Source organism: Anneissia japonica, unplaced genomic scaffold (assembly GCF_011630105.1).
Source record: "Anneissia japonica isolate Jap-2015-1 unplaced genomic scaffold, ASM1163010v1 scaffold1770_len632688_cov154, whole genome shotgun sequence".
Taxonomy (NCBI): domain Eukaryota; kingdom Metazoa; phylum Echinodermata; class Crinoidea; order Comatulida; family Comatulidae; genus Anneissia; species Anneissia japonica.
This window is the reverse complement of record NW_022692996.1, coordinates 231,659-259,545: the sequence shown is the minus strand read 5'-3', so window position 1 is coordinate 259,545 and position 27,887 is coordinate 231,659. Positions and strand designations below refer to the sequence as shown.

Sequence of the window (27,887 nt, the reverse complement as noted above, 5' to 3'; positions counted from 1 at the left end):
TATATATATATATATATATGTATATATATATATTTATTTATTTACAAAAAAAATAAAATAAGTAAGTAAGTAAATAAATAAATAAAGGAAAAAAATAAAATAAATACAGTTGTCTGACTGGCTGACGCTGCTTGGGTTTGAGGGAGCTGTCTAGTCCGCATAAACCTCTATTGATAATGTAGCAGTCCACTCGTTTATAAAGAGCAAATTGGTTGTTAGACCAGAGAGAACTGTACGACCAAAACATCAGATAAACTCTTGAGTTCTGCTTTGATATAAACTGTAGTTTTGATAGCTCACTGTTTTATTCGTAGAAAAAGGTAGGAGTTTTGGTAGTTATTAATTTAAAGAAAGTCTGACGGTAATTAGTATGCGTGTTATACATTAATAATAATTACCGTCAGCAAGCGTTATACATTATTATATAGATATAATGTATTTAGCCTATATATATATATATATATATATATATATATATATTATGTTTGAAATTATTACAATTAAATCTATAGTTCTTTCCTATATGCCTGTGCTACTAGCATCATATTTGATTTTGTTTTTGTTTGTATAAACGAATATTATCTTATTTTATTATTATTATTATTATTATTATTATTATTACTATTATTATTACTATTGTTGTTGTTGTTGATAGTAATTGTCATTGTCGTGATTGAATAGACAATAACTGTAGTTGCGTCAGGAGAAATATGTATAGGTGTAATTTTGCCCTACCTGACGTGAAATCTGGAGTTCGTGGGTTCGATTCCCACCCAAGAGCAACAACATCAGTACATTTCCACGTCAGGTAGGGCAAAATTACACCTATACATCATCATCATCATCATCATCATCATCATCATCATCATCATCATCATCATCATCATCATCATCATCATCATTATTATTATTATTATTATTATTATTAATATCATTATTTATCATCAATATTAGTATTATTATTATAAATATTATTATTAATCTATTTGCCTATGCCCTGTGTATATCACAGGACGCTTGTTGACGGTAATTAGTATTATTGTACACATATACTAGATACCGTCAACAAGTGTTGTTGACGGTAAGTAGTATTAATTATGTACACGCATACTAATTACCATCAACAACAGTCAACAACGCTTGTTGACAATATCCGATAGGGCATTCTAGCGAAGTGGTTTAAAGGCTGGTGGGTACATCCCGCTCAATGGACATTAATTCAATCGACTTCAAAAGTTCGTTTAAATAAGCCTATTTGTTTGTCTCAACCTATGAAATAAAAGCTTAAGTATTGCATTTCAATTATGACTCTTTTGAGAAGAAAAGGTGAAAATTGCAATAAACGGATCATAAATAATATTAGTAAGCCTAACAATTAGGCCTACATAATAACTCAACAGTGGCGGATCCCTGAATTCGAAAGAGGTGACCCACGGAGGGACATTAACAGACTGAGGAACCACCCACCTCAGCCCCACCATGGTTTGGCGGAGGTAAGACAATTTATGATTAGGGTCACGGTACCTCTAGATGGCCAGAAATTACACTCCCAGTCTTAAATATCAATATATTTTTCTTTTTGTTTTTGAAAAAAAAAAATAGGTGGGGTGGGGGATGGGTGGCGCCTACCGACCATCCCCCTTGAATCCGCCACTGCTCAAAACATTTTCCATCCAAAGTAGTCATAATCACGAAAAATGGACATGAAAAACCAGATCATATACTCATTGATCTCTTTGCTCTCTGGAAGTATTAGACCTACCTACTTTTATAAGACTAAATATATTATAGAAACCACACTAATTTGAGTGGCCACTCAAATTAGTGTAATTTAATCTAATCACCGCTGATTTTTCGCGGGAGCTCTGTCCCTGCACCATGACTACCGACGCATTTCCCAGCTTGACTCACTTCACTTTAGTGCGCACGTTAGAATTGTCATCATTCAAACTACGCCACCGCCTAGCCTATGTCAACATCATTCTCATCGTCGTCCTCGTCCTCATCATCAGGATAAATAACATGACCATCGTTACCGTCATCCAGTGGTGGCGCCAGAGGGGGTGGGGGCTGGGGCTATACCCCTTCCCTGTCGGGGAAGACTGTAAGTTTTATCGGGGAACAAACAAATAAAAAAAAAATATTTACATGTAATATTCGTTTAGCCACCATATTGTTTGTGTTAACTTTTCATCAACAACAATAACAATAATAATAATAATAATAATAATAATAATAATAATAATAATAATAATAATAAAAATAATAATAATAATAATAATCATAATTAAATGAGACTAATTAACAATAATCTGCGTTCTGTTATGACAAATGCTCATTTAAATGATGGTTGGAATACATCTTGATAGGTGAAGCAACCTCGACCATGAATGCGTGGTTGACAGATTTCATGCAAAATTTCCAAAATATAGAATTTCACTTTGAATTAGATGGTTACATTGCATACTCTTTGTTTCTTGTTTCATTCAAAATGTTTTGGTTTTGGAAGCTGATAACATTAGAAAGCATAGCATACATGATATATCGGTGCCTATCAAATAAGTAATACAAATTCGCCATAATTCATCAAATATCCTTGGCTTCCAGGGGGATTCGCCCCCTGGACCCCCACTGGGGCCCTGGGCGGCCGCCTGGCCCCACCCAAGGGAGACTCGATTCGCTCCACTAGCCCCCACCCCCGTCGGGGCCTTTAGCTCTCCGTTATACTTTGGACACCTGAAGTAACAACATTCTAACACAGCCTCCACCCCACGCTTTTACAAACTGGATCGTCGCTTGATTCCTATTGCTTTATAAAGTACTGTATACCTTCCTGGTAGCTGTCCATGGAGCAATGAATACCTACATTGTCTTTCTGCCATAAATAAACCAAGAATTGAGTAAATATAAACTGCTTATAAAGTAATCGAGATCATCTAGAAAGTGATATAATAATATTATTCAATTTTTGTTCGGAACACAATGTATCCACTTGTAAGTCTATTTTTTAAGATCATCAATATGTTTACAAGATAATGCATAATTTTAGCCTGTGTATTCAACACAAAATTAAGGGTTACCAGGCAACTCGTAAAAATATATTAGGGTATTTTTGAAAGAACGCCCTGATTACAGCTGCAGCATTATGAAATTCTCCCCAGGGAGCTTAGTATGTGTTCCATATGTGCTAAATCCAATGAGCGGGGTAATACGGTAATAACATCCTTAGCTTAGAACCCTTGTTTTGCACGGTTATTCATGAAGGAATATATTATAAGCATCTCATTTCATCTTTTTATAGGATTGATAATAAATTTTACCAGACAACTAAATGTAATGTTAATTATGTTATAGTTATTGTTTAAATTAATACTAGGGGGGGGGGGGGAGAAAAAATTATATGTATTTTCTACCTATTAGTAGACTCTTCGATTAGTAGACTAATCGATTAAACAAGCCTTTGAAACCCCTAAATTGTCGAAATTTTGTGGGGGCTTCCCCCCCCCATTTTCGAAGCCTTTTAATCGAAGCTCGACCACGCCCACTTTGCTTTCGTCGGGGAAATCTGACCCCTCGTCGGGGGAATGGCCCCCACCCCGTCGGGGGCCTCGCCCCTCCCCCTGTCGGGGAAATCCTGGCGCCACCCCTGTCTAAGCCTAGATAGTCCTGGGTTCAATTCCTGTGACAGCTGGTCTTTTTCTCACGACTATAAAAATAACTGCACTACCTAAGCCTCACAACCAGACTTTGCTGACAAAAGCATCACAGTTTTTTTCATTTATTTAAAGAGGGCCCCCTGGATATCAACCGACCTTTTCGGGATATTGCAGGCACGCGATTTTTTTCCCGTACGAAACATTTGCATGAAACTCCACTCGGACCGTCTCGGATTGACTCGACTCGAGTTCGATAGGAACAAGAGCAGGCACTTACGCAATGTCGTGACACCCGAGTATTCTATTGCCATTAACTTGTGCTGTTCTTTATATATGTTACCTATGGTAGGCCTATGGAATCTTACCGATTTGTGGGATCATAGTCAATAGAAATTGACTATGGTGGGATGTAGGCTACGTCTGTAACTAATTATGAGCTTCCTGTATGTTTGTTATCAAATGTAATACTCCTACCTGCAACAACAACAACAGCTAGTACTCACTTCTATAGGGTGTAGTATTAGTAGTAAATAGGTACATTCCTATCAAAGGCTAGAGCAAAAGAAGCTAAACTGATGGGCCTAGTTACAAGCTGATTTAGGTCCTAATACCTGCTAGGCCTCATTCATTCATTGGTACGCTGTTATTTTGGCAGCTCAATATTATAGAACTGTCTATTCTCATCTTTTTTTTAAATTTCAAAATAACTGTCACTCTGTTTCATATTTAATCAATAAATACTGGGGTTTTTTTCCCTTCCTCTTTGTGCTTTTCCCTGAAAGTCATTTAAAACTTTGATTAAGTGATCACATTCTCTTACTACGGTATTTATATGACCAAAAATCCAAACTCCCTGCTTAATTTTTAGTAATTCTAGCCAGAAGCAGGTTAACTCGGCCTCAAGGGAACACGGCCCCATGTCAACTCGGCCTCAAGTCAACTCGGCCCCAAGAACAACTCGGCCCAAGTAGGCCATATCGTTATTATCATGATTAGTTATATTATACCTTTTTATATTTTTATTTATATTATTTTAATATTGTGGGTAAACTACGGGGGGGGGGAGGGTGCAACTCTCCCCGATGAGGAGGGTGGGGGCTCCCCGACCCCCGCTGGCGCCACCTCTGGGCTTAGAAGGCAAGCATCTTAACCACTAATCCATTCAACTCCACTCTATAAAGCTCGGATTCCATACAATCTTTGCATGCTGATTGGTCCGTCCAATCCGGGAGTCCTTCCTATTGCGTCGGGGACTGCTACGAAGTACAACGATTGCACTGAAAAATTGTAGCGATAGTGTAGCGATTCTAAGGAAACCAGGCTTAAGGCTTCCAAGCTGACGTGTTTTAGATATAATACTCCTATAATTTGGAACTCAACTGTAGGAATACGTGTACTCGAACGTTCCACACGCCCTGCACATCGTCTATCTTGTGCTAAACATTCTGTCTATTAAATTCGATTTTGTAACCTCGAGAAAAGAAAATAATGGAATCTTCCTCGTATTCAGGCACCGCCAAGAAAAAAAAAATGTGCCTGAATACGACGGGTGGTTCCATTATTTGTGTGCTGCGGTTTCGTCCTGTATACATGTTATATGCATTGTTGGCACAGGAGGGCGGAGGTACGCCCTCTATGAAGTGGCTGCTCTAGTTAAAATAGGAAATATTAACAATTATTACAGGGCATTTCTTAATTTGTATATTATGGAAGAAGCACAATGATTATTACATGGTTGATTATTCTGTTTTTTCCCGAATTTTGCCTACACAGGTTGGTTGCTTTAGGACACCATGGCCAAAGTTATATCCTTCCATATGCTACACGATGCCAATGTTTGTGTTTGTGTTGGAGGACAATTGATCGCACTACTTGAACTTGAACGTAAGTTATTAATTAGTAAATTACTGAATTGCTATATTTTTTGTTGTTGTGATATGAGAAGGTTTGGTAGAGAGGCTACCCTTAATTGTGGAGTTTATTAAGCAAACACAGAAATGTGTATCTTGTAAATTCCAGGCCTAATGTATGTATGATAGTCATTTTTACAACAAAAATATAAACAAGAGCTTTAGGTTTGTGTTTAGTCATTAAAAAATTTTGCACTTGACAGGAGTTAATGTAACAAGCTTAATCAAACTATTTGGAAAATTAAAACATTCTATCATCCAATTATCATGGGTAATGTTTGTATTATCTTTAGAAGACCATAGTGCTCAATAACAATTATAATACTGTGTCATTTTCCTTTTCTTAGGGTTGTTTGAACAAAGATATTATAACAGTCCAGAGTAAGTAGACCTATACAACCTTCCAACTGTAGTAATTGACAAAGTGAGGTTCAGATTCTTTCAACCTTGAGGTCGGTGGCTCAATTATTCACTGGCAACTTGGAAAAGGAAATTTACCCGGAGTTATATTTTTCCAATATTCCAAAATTCTCACCAGTGAGCTTAGTGTGTTCCATATCATTCAATCCAATCACCGGAATAATTTACAACGCAGAGGAGAAGCCTTGTTGGCATGATTACTAAGCCTATAGTACGGTATATCACAATGCAAGAATAGCAGCTGTAAAGCTTGGTTGCCACAGAATCGCTCACTCTATATCATCGGGAAGGTTAAACCTGGTTCAACATTGCCGATCGTGTTGCAGACGAATCGGGGTGGCTCATCGGGGTGCCTTCCCGATTGCGTTACGGCAGCTAAAGTGCACCCTGATCCGCCTGCAACGCAATCGGAAAAGTTGAACCAGGTCCAACTTGCCTGACGTCTGTCGGCCATTGTCGCCGATAGGGAGAGTGATTCTATGAAAACCGAGCTTTACTCACCTTTTCAACTCCATTTTCTGTCTTTCCCTTCTTCTGTTTTTGGTTTTATGTTCCCTCTTTTCTGTTGTCTGCTTTTTCTCTTTGTATACCATTTCTTCTCTTGTTTCTTTCTTCCAGAGCACTCCCTAAAATTGGCGCATCGACATTGTATAATGCCTCGTATATAGTTTAGACACACGTTTTCACATGTTTTACAGATCTTTTTTAAATTTAAAAAATCGAAATGTGTTGAATTTTTTTTCGTACATTTGCACTTATTTGTTTGATTGCTTTTGACAGGGATCGGGGGCCGTTCATAACTCAATGGAGAGAAGCAATTGAAAAGATTCAGAAGTTTACCGAAATTTACGAATATGATATTGCTGTTACAAGCTGGTGAGTTTTTTTTTTTTTTTTTTTTTTTTTTTTTTTTTTTTGCAACATTAAAATATATCATTCAAAAGCTTTTTAGTTGGAACCATAATTGTGATTGTTATATTAATAATATAAATATGTTAGACTTCGTGAGAAAAGGACCTCTAAGCGCTCCACATTGTTACCTCCGGTCAGTGGATCAAATTACAAACCCAACACTCATTCTCAATTTGTAAGTTGCTCAAACGATTTAAGTCTCAGAAGTAAGTGTGCTCAGAGTAGCCACTTAGACGCATTTACTTTCGGGGCTCAAGTAATATGACGTTTATTATGACCTCTCATATTTTTTAAGGAAAATTTTTAGAAAAGGTAATTTCATAATTGTTTACAATTTCAAGTATTTTAGCAAAATAACAGTTGAGAATACGAAAGTGGCAATTATAACTTCCTGAAAATGTGCATTGTTACTAAGCTTTGAACTAGCTTTGAAGTAAAAAGACCAATATGAACTGGGTATAGGATAGTGGAGTGTTTCAAGTACCGTAATACTTTTATAATTATATTTGTTTTGTCTGAATTTACTTCAGATTAAAGATCGTTTGAGCGTGGCTGAAAAAGTAAAAAACTCTACAGTATTTTACCTTACTTAATTCAAGATTCAAGAAATATTATTGGTCTATATCTATCTATCTATCCATCCATCCATCCATCCATTCATCCATCCATCCATCCGTCCGTCCGTCCGTCCATCTACCTGTCGTTGTGTGTGTGTCTGTCTGTCGATCTGGCTGTCTGTCTGTCTATCTATCTATCTATCTATCTATCTATCTATCCGTCCGTCCGTCCGTCCATCCACCCACCCACCCATCCATCCACATACCCACCCAGTGAAAGTTGCAGAATGTGCGGGTCTGCCAACTCAGTGACCCGGGGAATAATTATGCCATTAAGCCAATACTGTACTTATGTTGGCCTTGGAAAACCAAACTCTAACCAGCACTACTCTGGGAACGGGTTTAATAATTTATTGGCGGTTAGTGATAGCACTAATGTGTTTTGCTGTGTTCCTTACATTATAATTCACAAAATACTTTATAAAACCAGTCACTACATCAAACTAACCTTGTTTGAAGAACATACTCCTCACCTCACCTTAGGTAGTTATTAACATTCCTGGGTTTTAGTAGAATTTATAAATTTAGAAAGTAAATCTATGATTTTTGAATAATGTTTAATTTTGTCAGCCAAAATCTAAATACATATCAACAAAATTATAGAAATATGGTCCTGACATCAAACATAACATGAAAGCGTTATTTAATGTCTTTACTTTCTTTGGTTCACTTTAATTGTTTTACAATGTTTGTAGTATTTAGCTTATCATTATTCATACTTTCAAGCTTTTATTTGGCATTATTTATGTTACTTGTATTAATTTATATTTTTATCTGAATTTGTATTAATTACATCTGTCTGCACAGTCTGGTCCAAACGCTAAAGTAAGAGAGATGGGCACTCCGGCCTGCTTCAGGTTTCGAACCTTTACCTTTACTCTTTTTTTTTTTACATCTGTCTCCAATATAATTTATTCTTTTCTATATTTAACTTCACATAACTAACACGCACGCTTACACAACGTCTGTTAAAACGTTGCAATACAGATTAACCTGTTTGTGAAAGGACCAATACATGGAGTAATGATTAATTCTGGTGCTCATAATAAAAGGTTAATTTTTGCCAACTTTGTTTTAAAGGATATCTGAAACCCCTCTTGAAATTTTTAAGACCATGGTCAAAGCTGATAGGTAAGTACACAAATAGGAGTGATGTCAATTTATATAACAAACTATGTATTATGCAAACGTCATGCATTTTTAGTTTATTAAAATACCAGTGGCGATTTTTGATTGATGGCTGTGCTGTTATTCTTTCATGATGCTATGTTGTAACTTCTTTCAATGCATGTTGCTGTGCTGTTACGTCTTGTATTTGTCTTCTTTTAATGCATATGCATGGTACTTTGTTTTTACTTTTTTTCAATGTATGATGCAGTGTTCTCACTTCTTTCAGTGTATGATGCTGTGTTCTTACTTCCTTCAATGTATGATGATGTGTTTCAATAAATAAATAAATCCTTATTTTCTAAGTGCAGTAATTCTGAAATTTTTAGAGAATTTTTACTATTTTTGGATTTGTATTTCTACTGTTAGCTTTAGAGTGATAAACAGTGTTTTAAACTTTTTCTGCCCCTTTTCACCTGTTTTTATTCATTTTATGTCTTATGTTTCTGTGTTTGCAAGGACCCCAATGAAAATAAGTTTTACATTTTGGGGCTTTCCCTTGTAATTGGGGTCATGATTTTGTGCAATTGTTTTATCTTGTCTGTTTTTTTTTTGTATATCATGATTATTTGTATTTTATGAATCTCATTACTAATAAATTCAAATCATATCAAAGCTGTGCTGTTACTTCTTTGAGTGTATGATGCTGTGTTTTCAATGTATACATGACGTCGTTGCTTTTAATGAATGATGCTGTGCTGCTATGTATTTAAATGTATGATGTTGTGTTATTACTTCTTTCAATGTATGATGCTCTGTCATTACTTCTTTCGATGTATGATGCTGTGTTGTTACTATTTTGATGCATTATTTCTTTCTATTTACGGTAAGGAATAACTGTGACCTCTCATGCGCACTTGAACTCAATTTAGTTCAAGTATGGAAGAATTATGAATAATGCATTTATATGTATAAACTTTTTCCTTCCACTTGATATCTTGGTTTCTCTTTTGTTTTCTATCTAATATTCCGAAATATAAGATAGAAATATAATGCAAATGATTAGATACCATTGATTTTTTAAGAAGTTATTTTGATTTATTTATTTTATAGATGGGAGACTGCCGACCACCACGACTCTCATGCCGCCGTCGGGTACTATGATTCGCCATTCAACAATGCATTAATTATTTCATATGATGGAGGCGGTAATGACGGATCATTCAACGTCTATCATGCCAACAGAAGTGATGGAATTAAACATATAGAAGGAGTAAGTGTTGTATTTTTCAAAGGGTGGGGAGTAAACTATTAACATTTATATATAAGCAAATAAGCTTTACATCACTTAGTAGTCAGTTGGTAGAGAATGTTGACTCGGTTTCTGATTGCCGATTTTGCAGTCTGATGTTTTCGCCTTCTTGCAACCAAATCCTTCCAGATGTTTGTCGTGAATTAAGCAAAAACTACAAGAATGCCATTCTGTTCTATAGCCTTTTCACTTAATATATCGAATCTAATCCTTTAGGGATGTTTTCGACGAGTCGATTGGCCAAGCAGTAAGGCAGGGGTGCCGCTAACTACATCCTTAACATCGGCGCTGGTTCCAGCCGCTCCTCGTCCAGGGTTCGGTTGGTAGCATAAGGACTAGTGGCACTATGTAGAGTAGGGGGTTACCCCGATGCTATAGGTCGCTTCAGATGTGAACGTAACATACTATAAGTGCCTCTGTACGGCCGCTAGGTAATCACGTACACCACGCTCATAATTAAGCACAATGACTCTACGCATTATAGGTTATTCTCCTACTCTCCAACCTTTAAAAATACGCTGAATACAGGGGTTGCAACAGGATTTTCCCGTTGGGGGTTCGAAGTTAGTCCTGTGCTACTCATAACTGAAAAGCTTATTTCCTGCAACAGAACACTTCAGGGTACTGTTCACACATTCAGTTCCACACAGGATACTGCATACTTCATTTTTTATTTGTGATTCACATAGGATTGTGCACTTATTGTTTTGATCCACACAGGATACTGCATTTATTTCGGATCCACAGGGTAGCCGTAAATTTAATCCACACAGGATAACTTTTGTAGCTGGGCACGCACATTAGTAGTATGAGTACCATAATATTCACTGTATAATAATGTATAATACATACAATCTTTGATACACACAAGATGCTTTACTCTACCGGCCCACACTTTATTAGTGCTACTACAATTTCAATTCAGTCCACACAGACATACAAACAGTCAGCTTACATTTCTGACTTTCTCTCAGTGCGGTTCCATCAACACTAACTCCCGTTTCTCTCCCATCATCCTACCACCTAACATTGTATACGGTAATCTTTCTACCAGCCTCTCACTTCATAACATTGCATAACCTTTTACACTATTCTTCACATCATACCACACCACTTTCAGTCTCCACACAATCAATACAATACCTTAACAAACTTCATAACGTTACATAACCGCCTGTATTCTGCACGTCATACTACAATCAATAAAATAACTTAAAAACTTCATAACGTTACATAACCGTCTTCTGTACTCTTCACATCATACCACACCACTTTCAGCATAAAAAAGATAAAAAAAACACATATGAACAAAAGTAACTGTCAATCCTCTATTCTGACTATAAAAGTATATATAGAAAAGTATGTATGAACAAAAATAACCCTCGTCAACAATCCCATTGTGACACTGGGCGTGGTAAGGCGTTGCTCGAATTGTTTAGAAAAATATGATTATTTAGGGTTCATTTAGTCAATTTTAGAGTCTACTAATATGTAGAAAATTATTTTTCCCCAGGCCATCAGAGCATTCTCGTTTCTGTTGTTTTTTGGGGGGTTTTTTTCGTTTCAGCAAAACAATGCGTCGGCTGCTTATACAGTATTATACATTTTCAGTTTTATTTTTTTGCCATTACATTTTCTATTCTTCACAATACCGATATGTTATTCCGCCTTGCTTTTATATGCGTTTGCTTACCCCAGCTTCACATAGAATCTTAAATAGAGGAATCAAACCAACTCTGAAAGTCCGAATCCCAACCACGATGAGTTGCGGTAAGGCAGGGGCGCCTCTAGCTACAGCCTTAACATCGGCGCTGGTTCTAGCCATTCTTCGACCATGGTTCGGTTGGTATAACCAAATCTTCTCTGATAAGGACTTAAAATGGAGGTCCATTGTATACATCTGGCTTTTGTGCACATTAAAGAACCCATTCAATCTTTCGGAAAGAGTAGGGGGTTACGCCGATGTTATGGTTCATTTCAGCCCCTGTTGTTGTAGAATGGTACCGTATATGAACATGTATATACCACGAAGCGCCTATTTACGGCTGCAAGGTAGTCACGGACCACACCCATACGCAATTCAGCCCAATGACGCTGCAAGGTATGGGTTGTTAATCTCCTACTTCACATTTACCATTTAAGCATTTAACTTGTTGTTTTTTTTTTTTGCCTACCAATGATCATATTTAACGCTATAACCAATAAATAATATATACACTTTTTTTTAAATCTCAGGTGCCATTGAACTTGGGATTGCGGTACAGATATCTGGCTTGTGCTATTTCTGATGTTACTAGTAAGAAATTCAACCCGAATTTGATCCATAATCACGTTAGTAAAGACCATCCTGCAGAGGCATTGGCAGGCAAAGTAAGTATGGCAGAGGGCTCTAAAGATAAAAACACAGTTTGTTAGTTTTACTTTTTTATGTTATCTGTTGGTGTAAACCAATATAGAGTATGCTTAATCGGAGATTAAAATAAAGGAATCAATAATTTATTCTTATTGTTCGCCATATAGATGATGGGATACTCGGCTCTCGGTGACGTTCACAGCAAATGGATCCCAGCATTCAAAGATTACTATAAGGGTCATAGCAATCCGTTAGGTATATTGTTTCATCTTGGCCAAAAGATAGGGCTGGTGAGTATATTTAATCAAAATTAAAAATAAAGTACGTGATACGTAAATGCCGTGGCCTAAAATTTGCACATTGGCGAGCAATGGAAGATCTCGAAAAGTGACGGTACAGCCCCTTTTTTCGCAATAATTCTAAAACTGCCACATCTCTCTATTTCTCTTGCCAGATCGCGAGACCAAATTTACATTCAAATCGGATCCGACCCAAAATTCTGACAGCGTTTACGATGCGCTGAACGCCAGCTTCTGGATCCGATAAGAGAAGAGGGTTTTGGGATGTTCCCTCTACTTAAGCCACATTTACACTAGACACGATTACACTGTGCGCATCTGTATCGTGTCGTTGTCGTGTCGTAATCGTGTCTAGTGTAAATGAGAATTTACTGTGGGGTACATACTATTAGACAATATCTCCTAGAACCCTCTAAAGTTTAGCCATTTTAATCTCTTATGTAAATTATTTCACATTTGGCTATAAATTTTGACTAAAATTAAAAATAAAAGATAGTAACTGTAATTATATATTAGCACATGACAGTTACAGCACGAAGAACACCCCAAATGATCTGTATGTATCCACAGTGGATATGCATACCAGTATAGCTGACAAATTGACATTTACATGCAATATTGTTCTTGTTTCAGTCGTTGGAGGAAAATGCTCTTGATGAAAAGAACGCAATGGATGTATCTGCCACGAGTCAATGTGTATTTACTTTGATACTCTGTGAACAGATTGACTTATTTCTTAAACGATACACCTCTGGTAAAGACAGCAGGAAACCTGATGGTATAGTTTTGACCGGTGGTTGTGCATTGGTGAGTTGGATATGCACACCATTCCACAATCAAGAGAATAATATACCTCTAAACTAGAAATTGCAACATGCCATCAATCTTATTAAAATGAACTAAGGTGTCTTTTGTCTTTTTTCAGAATGTAATTGCCAATCAAGTAATAGTCAGCAAGTTTGGTTACCCTGTGCATGTACCGCCAGCACCAAATGATTGTGGGATATCTGTGGGTGCTGCCTGGAACATAGTTCCGTAAGTATATTGTATACAATGAACAACAAATAAAATGGGTAGAACCTTGTAACCCCAAGGCCAGCATACTTTAAAATTACATAATTAATTAGTATTAATACTATTGATATATAACAGAATTTATCATATCTATATAGGCATAATACCACAGTATGTTGCGCATTTGTTTCAGTAAACATTTACATGAACGTCCAATAAATTGATAAGTGTTGCACAAGATAATCAGAATCAAACAAGGGTGGTTTAAGCAGAGGTCATTTACTACTATTATATTCTTAAACGTCATAGTTCATGATAGACCTTTCATTAACTATTGTTTCTTGAACAGAACAACATTAACATCTGTTGTTTAGCAAAACAGATTAAACATGTGATGATAAAATGATATATTTAACTGGTTTTCCTTATTATTTGCTACTGCAGGCCATCAATTGCACACAGAATTCACTTCTCTGGATTGCCACTCTTTGATGCAAATATGTTGAATCATTTTGTAAAGTTGCGTGAGGCAAGACAAGTCTCAGTTGCAGACATCGCAAAGCTACTAACTGGAGGTGCAATCATAGGACTCGTTAGAGGACGACAAGAGGTAAGACCTAGCAATAGAGTGCAGACTTTACACTTCTGATGCAATGAAGTGGTTTGGCGCAGCGGGAACGGTCTGTTTCCCAACATTGAGCTCGGAGTTTCAATCCATCGGTCTGCATTTCGCTTGTGTCGTTGAGCAAGGCACTTTATCAATGAATGGTCAATGGTCATATATTTATAATATTTATAATTTATATATATATATACATATATATATGCATGTTCAATTTTGTTTATTCAATACTTGAATATATATTTGAATTATATATTTGAATTTGTTAATACTAAAATTAAGTTTCTGTTGAAAATTAAAACAATAAAATGGATGCATAGAAAACTGTTTCTGGCTATTGTGTATGTCATATCAGCCTAATTAACTAGTTCAATGAAAGGATTTTTTGTAGTGCAAAATTTTTGGAATAGGCCTGAGAAGGGCGTTTTAATTGGTATGGTATAATTTTAAATAATATCCCATATTGTGATAAATAGATATGATTTAGCACCTTTTTTCTGTTTTGTGGGTGTATCTCCCTTTTATTCTCTTCATTTTCGGTATTTTACATTTTCGTTTAATTACATATATATATTTTTTTCTATTATTACATAAATTCTCTATTATATTCATTTGTTATATAAATTGTTAATGCAATAGGCCCATGCATATATAACTATAACATCTAATTTTAATATCGTATTTTTCTTATTTAGTACAATCAAAATTTATTATTTTAAGTTTACAGCTATTAATTGCTCGCCTTTTTCATCTTTAAATCCCGACTAAAAATCTAAACATTTTTTTACAACCAAACTGTTTTTCTGAAATTGTCGCAATGAAACTTGGTTATAGATATCCATCGAGTAATCTGCTTTGCTAAATGTTGTAAATGTAAATATAATCTGAAAATGAGTCTACAAATATGTTTTATTTATTTATTTATTCAGGTATAAATATATAAAACGATTCCAAACAGCAGCCGAGGCTGAAATGGTTTGCATCACAAAACTCTTAATTATACACATTTAAAGGTCATGAATAAAAAAACAACAAAGTGAATACAAAAAAATCAAAATGCTAAAGATAAAAAAAAATATTAATAATACAATTCATACAAAAATAGATAAAATTATTATCATCATTACCATTTTAGTTGGTAAAATATAACAAAGGAAGACATTTTGCTAGTATTTAAATTATGGTTATAATATATGAAGCCGACACTCTATATCACTAGATGTAGAGCTCAGAATGGTTACATTTATGTTAATTATTTGTCACAATGATGGCGTAGAAAAGAATTGAAACGGCGCAATTAAATTGAAATGCTTTCCATATTGTGAAATTTTATCTTATGTTTGCTGGACAATTGATTTATTTTACAAGATGCAAGATACTAGTATTGTCACTTATTATTAGAAAAAATCACAATTAAAATTCCTTTAATTGAATTGTCTTAAATGTTATAATCCTCTTTGTCTCTTCGTTGTATAGTTTGAACTGATGGCTCTCAAGTACCGATCTTAATATCATTCATATTAGTATCCATTTTGTATAGTGGGATTATGTACATCGAAAAACCAGTAGGGATTTTATTTACGTTTTCTATCATAAAATACTGTAATTGTTTGTTTGGTGACAGTCTGGATATCAATAAAACCTTATCATGGTTTCCCACCCACATTGAACACAAAATTGTGCAATGGGCTTATACATACATGTTGTAATGTAATAGATACATGATTCAGTTAAATCTGAATTTCAATTTTGGAAGCACAACTGTTGCATTGTAACCCTTTTATACTGTTAAATTTCATCGCATGTGTTCTAGGGAATGTGATTGATGTTGAACTTTATTTAATATATATTATCTTTGTTCCTTTGAATAGTTTGGAACGAGGGCTCTTGGGCACCGATCAGTAATAGCATTTCCAGATAAAGCTGATGTGAGGGAACGTGTCAATGCTCTGAAGAGTCGTGAATGGTTCCGTCCCCTCTGCCCTTCAGTTACGGTGGAATTTGCTCCAAAGTTGGTAATGGGCGACTGCGCAAATTTTATCACTGCTTTTTATCAGAAGAGTAAGTTAGAATATCAATTTTGAAAACGCTCAATAATAAGAATAAATGATAGTTTTTCTATAGTATTCAGCTTAGTGACTTGCATTTAAGAAGTTACAGTACCCTCAATAATTATGATTGAATAAAAAAAACCATTTATTTAATCACTGATGCCAAACCTCAATCTTAAATTTTAACCTCTTACACAAATGGTAACCTTTTAACTAAACAGATAATCTTAATAGTAATATAATTTAAGGCACACTTAATGTAGATAAATATAGGCAAGTTGATATTTTATCTGAGATTAATCAGTAAGCCGTTGGTTGTAGTAATCAAAGGTACCGTACTGTAGGGAAGAAAAAAAAAATATTAAAAATAATAATAATTATACCAGTAATTATAACTGAATTACATTTAATACATATAGACTCTATCAGAAGACATGCATTGTTTGGGGGTTTTTGTTTCGTCGTTTTTATGACTGTATTTATAGCTTTCAGTTCGTGTTCAAACTGGCGCTATTCTATTATAAAACAAATATACCAAACACAAGATAGCGTTCTCCGCGACTTCCGCGTGCGAATTCTGTAATAACGAACTGGAAACTTTTGAACTTTGATTGCGTTGACAATAGCGTACGCCGCGCGACTTTACGTTTACGCGTAACAATTAGAAGCGTCCGATTTACAATGCGCCCTCTCTTTAGAACACAAGGAACAAATTAACGTACTTGGTAACGAACTTTGGCGTAACGCGAACACCCTATCTCAGATCCATGGCAACGACTAGGACGCCCTCTCCCAAAACTGATTACTTTTCTGTGCCAAATCGACGTTTCTATTTTGAACGCCATCTTGTGTTTAAAAGATCTTTGATATCTATCAAGTGTTTGCTGACGAGATACGTAGACACAATTGGTTTCTTCCAAGGAGTTGCTTGTAGGAGGCTTTTGAAGATTTTGGAAAGAAATTTAAAGTACGGTACTCCTTCATCTCTGTTGATAGCACATTTCTTTTTCTTAATTCAAAACTCTCTGTCAGGCACGTAACAGGGGTCTTGGGTCAGGGGGGCAAAGGTAATAATTTTCTCGGTTAGTAATTTATCCTACCCACCCCACCCACCCCCATTATAGGAAACAATACGACATAGGGCTTAACTGATTTATAATATAGGCCACACACGTGTGTTTGGAACTAAATATAAGCATTTTCATTATGGATTTATTTATTAAAAACATATTCTTTCACCATTATTACACATTGAGGCCCTTCTTTTAGGTGAAACGATCTATCTTAATTTTTTTTTTTTTTGAGTTTGGGACTATTATGTGTTTAAATAACTAAGAAGACTAACCCCCCAAAACCCTAAGAAAATGTTGTGTTTTTAATTCTAGTTTCGTCGGAATTAATCAAATCTCCATAAAATGTGCAATTTTTACAGGAAATTGGCTTACTTTACTGCGCGAAATTTGAGATTTTTAGGCACTTTCGGGGTGGGGGGAGGTGAAAAGAGCATCTTCAAAGGGTGGGGAAAGATTTTTCACAGATGGATATTTTTCCTTTGTCCCCCTGTAGTTACGCCACTGCCGAGAATTATGGCGGCTTAGATCAAAGGAGCAATGGACACTTTTTAAAGTGGAGAAGGTCTTGCAGGGTGTTGTGAGTCTGGTTATTGTATCTTACTTTTTATTCTTGTCTTAAATTTTTCTCTTCTTCTTTTCTTTTCCTTTCCTTTTCTTTTCCCCTTCTTTCTCTTTCCCTCCCTCTCCCCTTTTTCTTTTCTCTTATTACCCAGCCCGGTAGGACGGCTTGGTTAGCCCAGTAAAAACCGTCAGAGGGGCAGTCTGCCCCCTGCTCCCCCCGCCTGTTACGCCACTGCTCTCTGTTACTGCTCAGCGGCCTCTCTAGGATTATTAAAATGGGGTGCGAAGGTGAAGTGAGAGGGCTCGATATGTGAGGTGGCGCTAACTGGTAAAATAAGGTGGTATGGGGTGAATTTCAACTACTTGAGAATAATATTTTTGATTTGAACATTTCCATTGTGGTACGCTTTGGTTACGCGTAGCTATGTCACTGCTACTACATTATGATTTTTAGTTCATTGATTTTTCAACATTCAGATACTGGTAACACTGTGGAGCCTAAACTCTATCCACTGGCTGATTGGACCATCTCGTCAAATCTGCGACTGTATAACGGTGAAGGCTATAAAGAATGGGCACCATATTCACCTTACATGTCCTTTGCTCCGCTTTTAACTGAGGAATCCCAGAAAAAATTTCCTGCAATCACTCACTATGATGGAACAGCTAGGTGAGCTAATTGCGTGTGTTCCAGCTGTATTCACCTTTTTTTAGCATCAGCCTACCATTTTTAACTTCTTCGAACGCCTTCCTTCCTCAAATTCCTCTGCTCTCAAATATTTTGTGATTGCAATAATGTAAATCTTAAAGTTTACAATAACTGTCTAATCTCAACAGGGTCAACAATACTCGTGTATCTAACAAACACACGTGGTATCCCACAGACCTTCAAACGAGTACTGTAAAGACATGACATATAATTTATATAACTGGTTAATTTGAGTCGTAAAGAATAATTATACATTTATGGGGATTATAATTCTAAAATTTATTAATTTTTTTAGATATCAAACTGTTTCAAAGGAGGATGATCCCTGGTACCACTCACTATTGTGTGAGGTTGGTAAGAGAAAAGGTGGGAGCGAGATTCTCCTCAATACATCTTTTAACATCAAGGTATATATATAGTTCACTTAATAGTCACTATAATATCTGCTCACACTCTCACATTTTCTGTGACAAAAAACTGTGATATGCCCATATTTTGGTGCAATATGACGCCATCGTGCCCAAAAATATGGTCACATCACACATAATTTGATAATGTGGACAGAGAATGATGGTACATGGAAGATTAAGATACATCAATACAACCACAATGGACTCTCTCGGGATGCAAATAAAAGCATGGACCTATGGACATGATCAAACCTAACGTCTGGTCAATCAAATCAGGACTAGTAATACATGCTTATTGCATAAACATACGTGTTGCCCCACAAAAGCACGTGTTTCGCTTACGCCTTCGCTTTGCAGTTGAACCTTTACAACAATATCGAAGAGGCAGGGCTTAGCGTAACTGTTAATTTTCTCAAATCATTATTTTCTTTCAGGTGAACTTCCAGTTTCTCCGGAGCAAGCAACATGCACTCACTTATTAATATTATAATTTGTTTGTAGCTACCTTTTCATGTCCATTTTAAAGATTGTTTTAAATTGTCATAATTTGTATTTTTTTTTATATCAGGGAAAACCAATCTTGAATCGTATTAGCACTGCTCTACAAATATTAGACGAAGCCCCTCCTGGTTTTCTAGATTACGTCATTGTTGAAGATTGGCTTTTTACACCGAAGTCACAACAAAATAATTAAGCAATGTTACCCATTTTTATACGTCATGGAATGTTTTAAACTATGTAATAGTATGTTATTTTATTACTATACACTTGTCTTAGTGTTTTCGTGACAGTTAAATGACGGTGACAATATACCATTTAAGTTGCCATTTGTACAACATTAGTCTTTATTTTAGGGGTCTTAATTAGAGGGAGACCTGTATATGCTATTTTATAATTTTATGCAGCATCTGTAATTTCTTCTTGAAGATAATAGATGCTCCGATTCTGATGGTTCTAATTCTGACACTAAACGAGTTTACAGTAATTTGATAGGCCGCTTTGGTTCAGTTTACGTTCGTAAACAATTGATTAAGGATTATTTGATGCTGAAATGGAATTTCATTTGTAGAAGTTTAAGCGAAAAGAAGGTACAATCATAGTTTAAAATTTGGCATCCGAGATTCTAAAAAACCTATATCATTTACATAATTAGCACCTCATTACGTAAAATGGACCTGTTAAATGAACTAATGTTAATGGTAATTGTGTATAACTTTAGCAGCTTGTAATGTTTAGGTAATAAGGTAGCTTTTGACTTAAAAATATATAATCTTGTTATTCATTGGTCAGTTTAAATCTTTACTTTGAATATTCTGGTATTTAGTTAATGTTTTCATGCATTCATAGATTATATTCATTGCTACAATGTTCTAATAAATGACGAAACTTAGAATTATAGTTTCACAACTGTCATTTTATGAAGTTACAGTTTTTATTTTCGCAGTAGCGAATCTGGGAAATGCGTTGTTCTTAACATTTGCGTGAAAAATTGTCTTCGGCGAGATTTTTCTTTGAAGAGCTAAGTCTGATACGTTTACATATTTTGTTTTTTTATTTGAACCATATTTATAGAGGGTAACCGTGTCAGCGTATCCTAGTAGGTGGGTGATATTTAGGGCCCTATTTAATTAAATCAAATAATGTGATACTTTATCAGCCAGGTTTTATTACGGGGCTTATGGAGTGGAATTATTTACACAATTAATGATTCTTACACAAGTTGCTTCGCCCCCTCCACACCCACACACACACCCACACACACACCCACACCCACACACACACACACACACACACACACACACACACACAAGCAGGTAGAGCCATCAAGGGTAATAACAGATCCTCAATTTATATTGTCATGTTCTTGGGTAACACAATTCAATGGCCTGTATACACAAAAACAATACTACATCAAAATAGCAAACATATGTGTTTGGGTGGAAGACTGCTCATTTCTTTCTTTAGCTTATGACGGTACCTATCCCACCATTTCTCCAACCGGAATTACTTACAAAATTAATGATTCCTACACAAGTTGTTCCCCCACCCCACCCACTCCACCACACACACACAAGCGGGCAGTAGACACAACAAGCGGAATAACCGATTTTTGATAACACATTTCAATGGCGGACTACACACAAAAACGATACTACATCAAAATAGCAAACATACAGTTTAGGCATTTGTTTAGTGAGCTAGTGCAGTTTGTTATAACTTTTTAAAATAATAAATTTATTAATACGCATTTGACATAAGCATTACTATTTTGTTTATTTTTGATTAAGATAAACAAATTAATAATGCTAAATTATACCAAATCATTAATGCATTATTAATCTATTTTAATTAATTGAATTAATTGAAATAATAGTGCTAAATTACACTAACTAATTAATACTTTTTTAAATTAATTAAAATAACTATTAATGATATGATTATTTATTTTAAATAAATAAAATAAAATTACTAAACGAATAATACTCATTTTAAATAATTAAGCATTATTAATTTTGTATTTTGGTCATAATATTCACAATTTATATTTTACAATTTAATAAGATTATGATGTGCGCAGGGGAAGATTTAGGGGCAACGGGGATAGGCCTCCCACCATACCAAAGCAATAGAGAGGAAAAGAAAATAAAGGGGAGGAGGAGAAAAGGTACTCGATAATATGATAATGTTTGATTTAGAAATAACATGTACTTTTGTCTAGCATTTTTAAACAAAAATCTAAAGTACTCTTGGTGACCTGGTTTGGATTATGGTGATGATGGCCTACGCCATATCGTACATCCGGGGGAAAAATATCAACATGCGGCTATTTCAAAATATTAATCAATTCGAAACTCTAAAACGAAATAAAATAGTTTGTTAGTTATATATTTCACTGCATAATGCTTGGAAAGTTTGAATGGACCATGTTGTGAATAACAGTTTTTTATTCGACTGGTCGTCTTCGTTTTGTAGGATTTACTACCACTGCGCAGGTGGGCGTGGTTTAACGAAGAACGGCCGGTCGAATACGGCCAATGAATCTTTCTGGAGCGCCAATTAAACTTAACAACTAGCCAAACACAACAGGACCAGGAACACACGTATTGTCCCACAAATGCATTAACATTAGGAAAAATATCTATGGTGCGGGGCTTAGCGGAACTGTTCATCCTCTGTTGTTTCCAAGAAATAAATATAAACCACATGGAATTATTATTCTGAAGATTATAATTTTCATTTTAGGTATCAAACTGTTTCCAAAGAAGATGACCCGTGGTACCACTTACTGTTGTGTGAGGTTGGTAAGAGGACAGGTGGAAGCGAGATTCTCCTCAATACATCTTTTAGGTATTTTTAATTTTACTTAGGTAGTCGAGTGGCCGAACGGTAAGGCAGGGGTACAGCTAGCTACAGCCTGAACATCGGCGCAGGTTCCAGCCGAAAATAAAGGGGAGGAGAACCGAACCCATGGTTCGGTTGGTAGAATCAAGTCTTCTCGGATAAGGACTTAAACTAGAGGTGCAGCGTATACATCTGGATCGTGTGCACTTTAAAGAACCCATTGCATCTTTCGAAAGTGTAGAGGGCTACGATGTTATGGTTCATCCCCTTTCGTTGTGGAATGATGTGAACATGTATCTACCATGAAGCCCCTCTTTACGGCTGCTAGGTAGTGACGTACCACGCACATGCGCAATTCAGCACAATGGCGCTGCAAGTCATAGGTTTTCTCTTACCTTTACCTTTAGTTAGCAATGATGATAATAAGAAATTCATATAAGAAATGTCCTATTCAGCCTCAATTGACATTTCCGGAGTGTGAATCCAACCGAAACTGACCAATCAGGACAGGGCTATGAATACCTGCTTGTCTTACAAAACACACCTGTTGACTCACAAATGCGCTTGATTACGCTGTCGTTTTTTGTGGTATCTTACCAACAATATCCAAGGGGCGGAACTTAGCATAACAGTTCGTTTTCCGGGAAGTAATTAACTTTCATATTAACCTCAGGTTTCTTCAGAGCAACATTTACTCACTCTTATCATAATTTAATTATATATATAAATATATAAATTTGAAAGGCAAATGGGAAAAACCCATAAAACAGCAAACGGCCATATAATGCAAAACAATTTAAAATTAAAATTAAAACGGAACAGTAGAGAAAATCCGATCAGAATGACAAAATAAACTAAGCATCCACTGGAAGGAATACCAATATCTGCAGACGGATATATATATATTTCTTTATTTCAGGGAAACCCAATATTGAATCGTATTAGCACCTCTCTACAAGTCTTAGATAACGCCCCTCTTGGTTTTCTGGATTACGTAATTGTTGAAGATTGGCTTTTTACACCAAAGTCACAACAAAATAATGAAGCATTCTGCTACAAGCATTCTGCTACCCTCCATTTATCGTAAAATGTATTAAATAGTATGTTATTTTTACGTACATATTGCAATACTATATTCTTGGCATAAATTTTTGTGGCAGTTAAATGAGGCCAATACATATACTAGAGAAATCCATCCCATTGACATTTGTACAACCGATACCCATTTGAAGTGACATTCCGATCAAGCCGCTGGAAAGTATGGCATCGTAGTGGATTCAGCATGGGCCAGGTATCCATATGTATTTTAATTTTCAGTGTAATTTATTTTAATGTTATTTGTTGGTGTTTTGTGTATTCAATTTCTTTTACATTTTTAAATAAACTGTTGTTACTTATCCTAATAATTTTTTCCCATTTTATTGGGTTAATGTTTTCCCTAACTTTAATTTAATGACCAGCGACATTTAGAGTAGTTTCATTTATTATTAGTAGTAACTTATTGGTAAAACTAAAACCATGATGTTTTTATTCAAAACGAAACTTTTATACAGAATCTCTTTTTGGAGATAGTAAATGTGACACTAAACTAGTCGACAGCAATTTGATGGGCCGCTCTATTTGCGTTTTCATGTTTGTAGCCACTAATAACGGATTTAGAGGCTGAAATATTATATTCTTTATAGAAGCTTTAGCGAAGAAAATATACTCACATAGTTCAATTTCACTTAACTCCTAATTATGTCATAATGTCTTATGAATCTGTGTTTGTTGATAATTGTGTATTGTTAGAAAAAATTATGTCAATGTCAGATTTTATTGTCCTGAAGACGACTGAAGCAACTCAATCGAAACGGCGGGACATTCTCAACCAACAACGCAAGAATTAATATATAATATGTCAATACATAGGTAATTTGGCTGCATTCTTTGATTGGTTTATTTATAATGTATCTTAATTTTTATTGGTCAATTTAAATCTTCATTTGAATAATTTTGTATTATTTATTGTTTTTATGGGTTATATTCATTATGAAGAATGTTCTTTTTCTCTTTTCTCTTTGTGGGAATCGCCCTCTTTTATTTCAATTTTTCATTTAACACAAATACAAGAATTTTTACAAAATTACGCTCGGGTTGTAGAAGCCCTTAGATACACAGATACCATTTTCAACAGAGAGTACATTTTATTATTATTTTTTTCATTTTATGGTTTTGATCCTTTTGTTAACACATTATGTCATAATCATAATAAATTAATTTTACAAAATTATTATTCATTACATATAGCACATCATAATTCTTTATGCATATTTGTCTTGTAAATTTCAGGTCTCTTACTGAGCAATACATACACTTTTTTGTTCAAAATACATTTTTTTTGTATTTTGTAACTTATACTATTTTTACACATCAATTTATATTTTAAAAAAAATAAACAAAACCAAAGCACAACAAAAATTACCTGACAATAACAACATTAAAAGCTTTCCCAAATTTCTGAAAGTCAAAATTTGCCCACTTTTTTGGCTTTTTCTTTATTTGTTAAAAACTCACATGTGACAAGGCTTTTAAACTCAAATGTAAACATTGATCAAGGACTTTTTTCTTTCCTAGATTAAGTCTATACATCACTTAACATTTAAATATACAAAAAGTTAAAATTGAAACTAACTAATTTGTCTTCTCATCAGAGATTGAGCAACCTTTTTAATATGTAGGATTGAGTGTACGTTCTCTTTCCAACAATGTTCCCAGTTAATTGAATTGTTTTGTAATTCATTTTCCCATTTGATTTGAACATTTGGTATGCTATATATTGGTTTTAAAAATGATGTGTAGAATTTTTTAACATTCTGTTTCTTCAAAATAATGTCATAATTTGTTTTACAATCGTTTTCTCTGTGTGTTAAACAGTAGGGATTATATTTGATAATATTTTTCCAACTATTTGGAATGGCTGCATTTAATTTTGTATGCTCAATCGTGTGTTTTTGAGGGAAATGAAAATATTTCGTTCACCTTTTTAATTCTATCATTTACAATGACGTCACCTACATTTTTTATATTTGACTCAATCCAAGATTTCTTAATAAGAGATTTATTGTTTACAGTAATATTCTTATTTTCCCAAATTCTTTGTATTTTTACCTCACATATGCAATGCGGTTGGATTTCCTGTATGTTATTATAACGGATAAACGTATCAATAAAATTCCTATAGAATATTGGTAATTTATTTAAGGAAAGCATGTTCCTCTAACTTAACTTTTGACATACATATAGTATACTCAATAGGATGCATATCAAATAATGGAATACATTTCCATTTGCCTGAATCAGGACTTAATAGCCTTTTTATCCAACTTAGCTGAAGTGAGTCAAACAAGGAGCTAACATCTATCATTTTCAAACTAACCTCCTAGATTAATGTCTTGAACTATTATATTTTTCTTTATTTTATCCTTTTTCCCATTCCCAAAAATTATATAGAATCTTATTTATTTTGGGAATAATATTCTTTGGAATATCAATAATGCTAGCGTTTTAATTATAATTATCTTCCCAAAATAAGTTAAGTTTCTTTTTTCCCATAATCTTAAGGTGCGCTCTAAACATGCTACCTTATCATACCAATTTCTTTTTATACAAGTAACTTTATCGAAGCCCACAAAAATACCAAGAAATTCGACAGGTTCTTTAACAAAATTGATTTCACAAGTACTGTTGGATTTATTCTTATTAGGACCAATGCCTTTGGTTTTTCCCTTATTTAGTTTGAGACCCGAAACGTTGCGAAAACACTCAATTTCATTGAAAGAATGGAAAGTGGATTGCTTCTAATATTACATACCATTATTTCTACCACAAGAATAAACAATGATGCTGAAAGTGGACATCCCTGACGGATCCCAGAATTCATGACAAACAGTTTATTTATTACCATCAGATGTGTGTAGTGTCAAATACTACAATATACCTGGCTGAGACACTGCAAGCGAAAAGAAAGTAGGCTGCTGCTCACCGAGAGGCAGCTACCGGTCTGGTGGTAAGCGACGGTCACATTAATTATTTTTCCCTCAATTAAGGTAAGATATAGAATGATATTTAGTTCGTGAAAGCGAGACTTATGTTGTTACAATTCTTTCAGACCGGTAGGTTTCGAATCCCAGACGTTTATTGCGGACTTATGTTTTGCATTGTGTTTATAGGATTTGAAATGAGCGTAATTATAACATAGGCCTAAATTGTTCTAAATCAAAGTTTATATATTGTATATAAACAAATGATAATAATAATAAAACTAATAATAATAATAATAATAATAATAATAATAATAGTAATAATAATAATAATAATAATAATAATAATAATAATAATAATAATAATAATAATAATAATAATTCTAATAAAATTTTACTTTAATTTATAGTTAAATCATCTTGATTTACATAGTTAGGCAGATCATTCTTCTTACGTTTCTTAGAAGCAGACATCAATTGACATTTAGTCGATTGGAATTTCATCATCCACATGTTGTCCCATTTGGCTAGCCTGTATTTGTGTCCTGTTGTGATTAATGGATTTGTCTGTGTTATTGTCTAATATTGTATACAGTATAATACTATTTAATTGTATACCTCTGGACAAAGTGAGTGCAAATACTATATGTAATCTGAAACGATATTAATTAGTAATTTATAGTTGCCTGACTGGCTAACCGCTTACTATGGGTTTGAGGGAGCTGTTTAATAATAAAATCTGGTCTGGTCTAGTCTATAACCACTTATTAACGTAGTAGTCTACTCGTTTATAAGGAGTAGAATTGTTTGTTAGACACGGAGCTGAAACTGGTAAGAATCTGAAACTGGTAGTTAATATTGAGTTTTTATTTGATTTAGACATTGATTTTTATAGCTCGCTTGTCACCTTTCAGGTAAGATTTTTAGTAGTGTTTATCTTCATGAAAATCAATAAAACTTAAGAGACATGGTTAGAAACAATATTAAATTATTTCGTTCCCTCGAAAACCAGCTGTTCATGAAGCATGATAAGGAAGAGCCATTTATGCAGGCAGGCATCACACGCCTGTTTTTATATTCGTTTTGGTTGCGGTTGGAGACCGACATTTTTGGCGCTTCATATTAAATTAGATTTATTTGTAAAACTGGCTTGTCCAAAGGAAGAGAAAAGAATGGTCTTTTGCATTTCAGACCGCACTTGAAAAACACTACAAAAAAAAGTTCCCACCACCACTCCTTCCTACCCCTCCAATTGTACAGGGGTGGCACCAGAATTTTCCCGACGAGGGGGTCCAATGTCGCCGACGTGGGGGGGGGGACGCCCATGTCTCCCACGAAAAAAGGTAGGCGTGTGTTCCAGGAGGCGAAGCCCCTGAAAAATTTAACAGTTTAATGGTTTCAAAGGCTTATTTAATCGAATTTATAGTCTATTAACATGTAGAAAATATATACAAACTTTCTTTTCTCTCTGACGAGTTGTGGTTTTGGCCCCATACC

General features: G+C 34.9%; 2 protein-coding genes across 2 annotated transcripts in view; both read left to right on the top strand.

Annotated features, from left to right (window-relative positions):
* Positions 1-193: 193 nt before the first annotated feature.
* LOC117100581 (nodulation protein NolO-like) lies at positions 194-19,892 on the top strand. Its single transcript, XM_033240356.1, has 15 exons — positions 194-320; positions 5,430-5,540; positions 5,914-5,947; positions 6,767-6,862; positions 8,596-8,646; positions 9,736-9,895; positions 12,170-12,304; positions 12,455-12,577; positions 13,220-13,393; positions 13,512-13,621; positions 14,045-14,210; positions 16,094-16,283; positions 18,385-18,577; positions 18,912-19,023; positions 19,595-19,892. The coding sequence occupies exons 2-15, from the start codon at positions 5,450-5,452 to the stop codon at positions 19,718-19,720; spliced, it is 1,761 nt and encodes a 586-aa protein (XP_033096247.1). The 5' UTR covers positions 194-320; positions 5,430-5,449; the 3' UTR covers positions 19,721-19,892.
* Positions 19,893-26,396: 6,504 nt separating this feature from the next.
* The window catches only part of LOC117100573 (nodulation protein NolO-like), a 17,046-nt gene continuing 15,555 nt past the window's right edge, over positions 26,397-27,887 (top strand). The window contains exon 1 of the mRNA XM_033240348.1: positions 26,397-26,416. The gene's annotated coding sequence lies outside the window, so the exon portion shown is untranslated. The remainder of the gene's footprint in view (positions 26,417-27,887) is intronic.